At 44.7% G+C, this 6,446-nt stretch overlaps 1 protein-coding gene across 1 annotated transcript in view; it reads right to left on the reverse strand.

Annotated features, from left to right (window-relative positions):
* The window catches only part of mettl15 (methyltransferase 15, mitochondrial 12S rRNA N4-cytidine), a 30,519-nt gene extending 25,868 nt beyond the window's left edge, over positions 1 to 4,651 (reverse strand). Inside the window, exon 1 of the mRNA XM_068740621.1 lies at positions 4,403 to 4,651. Within this exon, the coding sequence (XP_068596722.1) occupies positions 4,403 to 4,651 (249 nt within the window). The remainder of the gene's footprint in view (positions 1 to 4,402) is intronic.
* Between the last annotated feature and the right edge of the window lie 1,795 nt (positions 4,652 to 6,446).

Consider the following 6,446-nt stretch of genomic DNA (forward strand, 5'->3'; position numbering starts at 1 on the left):
ATTTTCGTTTTATGTTTTAACGTGCTACTTTATTTGTTTGTTGGCGAAATATGTCCGCTATAAAATTACCTAGATCTACATTTGGCTGCCAAAATTGAAGATCTTCCATTAGATATTAATTCGATGTCATTTCAAGTATGTCTCTAGATTCCGGGTAACTTTGAGGAAGGGTGTTCAGGTACAATAAATAATACAGTAAATACCTATCTGACCGATCAGCATTCATTAGCAGAATGCTAGGGGTTTGTGGGTAAAAGTATTTTTTGTCTGTAAGTGGGTGAAAATAATTATTTTATTTACACCGTATGTAACAATAACTAGAATTCCGTTAAAATAATATTTTCCGAAAAGTGCTGCGCCATTAAGGGGTGTTCAGAAGCACCTTCGTGTTGTGGGTGAGCAGTGGCTTTCATCGCTCCACACTCGCATGGATGCCACCTCAGCCCGGTGTGTTGCAAATACTGGAAGCATCAATGCTGACGTTTATTGAGGTGAAAGACCTGCAGGATGTTTTCTTTGGGTTTTTATGACTTTCTGAGAGAGCCATCACAGCGCAGCTGAATAACCTTGGAAGGTTGGCCGCTTCTGTTAAGGTTCATTTTTGTTCCACGTCTTCTCCTTTTTTCTCCACACAGGACAAGATTCTATTACCAGCAGATAACGTGGTGGTTTCATTCAAGGTCACATATTATACTCTTTTTTTCCCACAAGTTAACGCAGTCCCCCAGACACTTGTATGAAATATCTGGGACAGTCTTTGGTCAAAATAGCAAACAGATGCTGCAGGACAGCGTCCCTCTTTTCTGTCTCAAACAGCTGTCAGAAAAGCCTCTGAAAACAAAACTGAAACTAAGTTTCAGTTGTGTGCACGCAATGAATGTGCATGCATGTGCACGCACTTTTTGTGCACGTTCGCCCTCTGTGACATCACAGTGGGAGAGATTTCTGCTCGACGCGTTTCAGCAGGTGATTACAGAACTACGCAAACTATGCAGGATTCACTTGATGGTTGCTGTTTTTGGGTTGATAATGACCCAAAACCTCCATAATAGTCGTGCAGAAACATGGGTTTTTCATAATACGTCTCCTTTAAAGATGGGGTTCCAGCACTTTTTATTGTGTATTTTTTTTACAACACTAGTAGTGCTGAGACATTTTACTAACATTTACTTCTGTAAAGACATTGAAGTACAATGGAAGAAAAAGTCACATTATCATAGAAGTCATTCCAACAAATCTCGGCATTCTAAATTTAACACAATCTTGTGTTTGTGTTGAGAAATGAAATAAAAACTGATGGGCTCGATGAACTCGAGAGGTCACCAACATCATTAGGGTTCAACCATGACTGTGACACCCATGGTCGAGCGATCAGCTAGCTGTCCTTCCTCACTTTAGCTTTTAAGTTTTGGTCAACCAAAGACCAGCCACACCCAGGAAGAACACGGAGTCACATTAGTGCCGGGTTAAGTACCGTTTCGTTAAGTGATTTTGAGGCGATGGTAAAGAAATCATGACAAACTCTAAATCGAGATTGCACAAAAAAAACTGTGAAAATAGACTGTTGGCTACAGCAGTCAGCGAATGAGCTACCTGAGCACACGCTTACAGCCAGACACCCTGTGTGGGAGGCAGCAGGGCACTGAAAGGTTCCACTTACACACTTTTGTTTAAGTGTCGTATTTGCTCTGACGCCCATCATCGCTTTAGTGCTCCTTTCAAACACGCGCTGCTTCGGTTGACAAAAGGGACGGCATATTGGTGGTTATTTCACAGCAGCCAATCAAAGCATTCATCTCGCTGCCCTCGGCAACTGCTGTCGACATTTGTCTGATACTCAGGGTAGATTTTCTTCCGCACAACAACCGATCTGTTTGATGACACCACCGCTTAAACCACAAATTTCACTGCTTAAATGGCAGATCTTCTGAGTCATGGCACAATTCGGCATTGTGATTGCCTGACTGACGCTGGCGGAGAACGCTGCTGCATCTACATTGTCATACTCTAAATTTATGGCCATGCGTTACATGCCGGCGCCCTAATAAAGGCAACGCTGTGGTTAACAGTCCTCTGCAGTGAGGCAGCATTTAAAAGCATGAGCCCCCGATTGCTATCGTGCTAACTTTTTCACAGAATGTCACAAAATCTATCAAACTGTTTTTAGTAGCATCTGACTAGCAAGCTGCCTTGGGACAGTTGGCGAATGGGCGGACAGCGGAGGAGTTTCGAGGTGTTAAAGTTCAGGCAGGAGCGACGCAGCACCCTGGATCCTGCCAACAGTCAAACATGGGCGCAATTCCTGACTAAGTTTTTGACCCATGCCCCCCCCCCCCCCAGCTGCCTTGGCCATGCATTTAACTGGGTGGGTCACTTCCCCACCTATGCTTCCCTGAAACACCAGAAGGCTTTTGACTTATGCCCCATCTGTCCTAATAGTACGTACGTTAAATAGAAGCCAAGCTGGAAGCACGCTGACCAATTCACGCGTGCTTTTTTAATGAGTCATTGCATTTAGCAACAACAAGCACCATCATTAAAGCATCTGATCACTGCATCTGTAACTCAAGTTATTGATAGTCATCAGAGTCGACAATCAATTGATATCACCATTGGTAGATTGCAGGTGGTCCTCACTTAACGGTGGAGTTGCGTTCCAAAGACCCCGTCGTTAAACTAAAACCACGTTCATGGACAACTTTAAAAAACACTTTACGCCGCGATGACTGGCGACGCTTCCGGTTTATATCCCGTCTCTGGGATATGCCCCAGCAACGCCCGTGACCCGGAAGGCGGATCAAGTGGGCATGAAAATGAATGAAATGTTTTTTTAAATATTTGCATACGTATATGCCGTTTATACTGTACATAAGCACATACTCACTGGTAACTCCGCTGGCAGTGCATTCCGCTTGTCGTAACAGCGATTTCTTGTCACTAAACACATACTTTTACATTTCGGAAAGCCTGTCTTAACGCCGAGCCGTCGGTAAGTGCAGACCATCCGTATAAATGTTATTGGGAAGAGCAGCTACCGGTAATTATGGATAAACAGGAGTGGAGCAGCAAATTAGAAGGATAGAAACGGACAAGAAAAGTAAAAGCAACAGAGAATGAAAATTTGCTCCAAAGAGCCAGACCCCCCCCCCCCCCCCCGGTGACGACCCCAGCTCCACTTGAGCCTGGAACCAATGCAGAAGCCCAACCAAACACCAAAGCAGATGTCAGAAACCCGGCTGCAATACCTTTTTTTCACTGGATGACAAAGGCGAGTCATGAATATTAAATAAATGTGAACGGCTAGCCATCCAGACAGAGCAAACAAATATTATTGAGATCAAATCCCTTCAAAGCCAGACAACGAAGGTACGAAATTCACTGCAGCTGCTGCTCCTCTGACAATAAGAAGCCAGTGTTTTCTTAGCACTCGACTGTGGATGTAGTCAATATTGCTTCCACACACGTAATTTGTTGTAATTAGGCTGTCGTGGGTGAATGAACAAACCACAGCGCTTTCATTCTCTGTGAATCGTCCTTCTCCGCGTTAATTACCTTTAGCCTAAGCTACCTTATTTTCATGTTCCATCATAATTTACTGTCACAATTCGGTTAGACTGTTTCGCTTAATAAAAGGATAATGGCCGGCCTCACAGTTCATAGTATCGATCACAAGGAACATGTCTATAGCAGGTATCCATGTTCTACTACCGGATTCTGGAGGGGCCTGAAGTCAATCCCAAAGTTCTGCCTCTGCATACGGGTTGCGGTTCTCCTGGAACATCGCCAGTTCACTTACTGCCCTGTTTGCACAACAACGCTTTGGACGTGCCAAGGCTTTACTCGACAGTGTAACTTTTCAAACTCAATATTATGGGAAAAGATCGCACCGGCGGTTCCGCAGATCTACATTGGTGGAGCGTGAATACACTCAGAGGCTGCAGCAGAAACAGAACTCGACAATCAGATGTATTTTGTTGTTGTTCCCGGCCACAGAAGATTGTTTTCCGTCTGCGTATGTGAACGAAAGGAAACAAACTTTGGGCAAAACGATCGTGATAAACACCGTGCACGCTCACATTCACACCTACGGGCAATTTAGAGTCGGCAGCTCTCCCGTGTTAAATGTCTTTGGCGAGGAAACCACGCGAGCAAGGCGGGAATGCCCTACAGAAAGGTTTGGAGGCAACAGAGCTAACCACTGCTCCACTGTGCTGCCCTCATCTATTAATCACTATTAATTGGAGGCCACAAAGGTTTGTGCCCAGAGGTCTCTGCATTCTTAATCTGCGCCTTCATGCCGTCTGAGTGACTCGTGACATTTCTGGAGGAACATTTAAATACAGAAACATTAACTTCTGAGGGCAACAGGGGGACGGCACAAATAACAAGGATGCAAACTCACCTGACCTACTTGGACGTCTAAGTAATGAAGCACTTCTTTAAGCATGACAGGTGTGTGGGGCGGCTTTTCGGTTGAAAGAGATGACAGCTCCTCAGATCCGCCTGTAGACCCAGGACCAGGACCAGGACCAGGACCAGGACCAGGTGATGCACAACATGCAGAAGAGTGGACGCTTAACTTAAACGCCTTCCATGCTGTCTGGACTAGAAATGTCGTCGGGTTGAATCGCACGCCAGCGTGGAAAAGCATGATCCTTGTCGTGATCTGTGGAGAAACAAATTCGTGTGGTGCGAGACAAGCAGAAATACAGAGAATTAAAACCATTTAAGAGAAGCACAATTAGCAAAACTGTTGAAAGCTCGATCAGAAGGTGATGGATCTGCAGACCTGAAAAGATCCTGCAGTTATTACGCTGTTGTCTGGAATAATCGTATTGTGTATATTCAAAGTAGTCACACACAATATTGCTCTGTAAAAATTACAGTGGAAAGAAAATGTAACTAAATTAACAGGCAGAGATCCTCCACATTCAAAGAAATCTACAGTGCAGGGCAGCCTTGTTGTTTCCAGACGGGACAATATGCATACTATTATCAAATTACAATTGTGTGATCAAAAATTAAATCTGGAACGTAAGCTATTTTTTAATGGAACCATTTGCCAGCTGTTTGCAATGAACAAATCGAATGGCTCCATTCGGCAAACGTTTTTCCAAAACATACAATAATGTGGTAACATAACATGAAATACAACTTACTTCCCTTACTTTGATATCAAAGTGATTTAACCCCTTAAGGACTCGCAGCTCTCATACTATGTAGGACACCCTTTTGCTGCTACGACCTGCTGAAAACATGATGCACAGACAGAAACGAGCCCGTGGCAGCGTTCCGGGGGAATTTTTAGCCCATTCCTCAGGGAAGGCAAAGTCCTCCAAATTGAGGAATACTGACACGGTTCATTTGCTGCAATCACCTTTGTGACATCCAAACACAGATGTCCCGTGGGAATCACGTCAGGCAACTGTTGAATGTTTCATGTCTTCTTGAAACCAAGTCTTGACATACTTTGAAGTATGATTTGGGATCATTGTCCTTTGGGAATGACCTCTGAATGACGTCATAACCTTACATGCTGAGTTTTACATTTACAGCCAACTCTAAATAAGCATGAATATATTTAACTAAACGCATCCCAACAAACACTGAAAACCTGGTAACTCTTGCTGCCTGGCTGCATTTGGAAGCTGTTTTGATATGGAGCAGGTTAGCTGAACGCACCGCTGATGACGTCAGCGCTAACGTGCAGATTCTGATTCGTCGCTGTTCGTTCACGTTTCACACGTTAATTGTAAAAGCTGCCGCGCACGTGAGCATCAACGACGAGGCTTGTGTCAGCTCCCACGAGACTTCGCACGTCTCGCGTGCACACCCACGCGCTGTTGTGCTACGTCACGTGTGTGTGCTAGTTAGCAGTCATGGTTTCGACTGGGCTTTTTACAAATAGCACGTTGCTATGCCACCGTGAGAGCGGCACAAATTGTCAACGACTACTCTTAAATGAACGCAACGTACCTTTCAATAAATAAATACAAAGTTTCGTCAATGTGACGTGTGAGCTAGAACAGGACAACACCACAGGCATTTAGCACTAGCTTACCGCAGTCCGACAGAGAACGCCCCGCCTTCTGCGGCAGCATGTCCCTGACGTCACACAGTTCCGCCCAATGACCAGCCGGCTCGCGTCCAATCCGGTGCGACATCGGAAGAGGACTTGTTTTCGAAAATATTGGCGCTTGGTCCGTTAGCTGTGGGTTTCTGAGCTTCGTTGTCGCATTTGTTTTGTGTCACGAATTACTCGTGTCTTATCCAAAGACGCTATTTTGTTAATGACGAATAATTTCTGATAAAAGGTAAGGCGTAATCACATGCAACGTATTCAACGCGTAGAAAAGGACGCGTTGAACGCACCAATGAAAGTTGTGTGAGAGCTAATGTAGCTAGCGGTCGTTAGCCTACCCGAGTTCAAATTCAGTTGTTACGCC

The sequence above is a fragment of the Brachionichthys hirsutus genome, chromosome 1, assembly GCF_040956055.1.
Source record: "Brachionichthys hirsutus isolate HB-005 chromosome 1, CSIRO-AGI_Bhir_v1, whole genome shotgun sequence".
Taxonomy (NCBI): domain Eukaryota; kingdom Metazoa; phylum Chordata; class Actinopteri; order Lophiiformes; family Brachionichthyidae; genus Brachionichthys; species Brachionichthys hirsutus.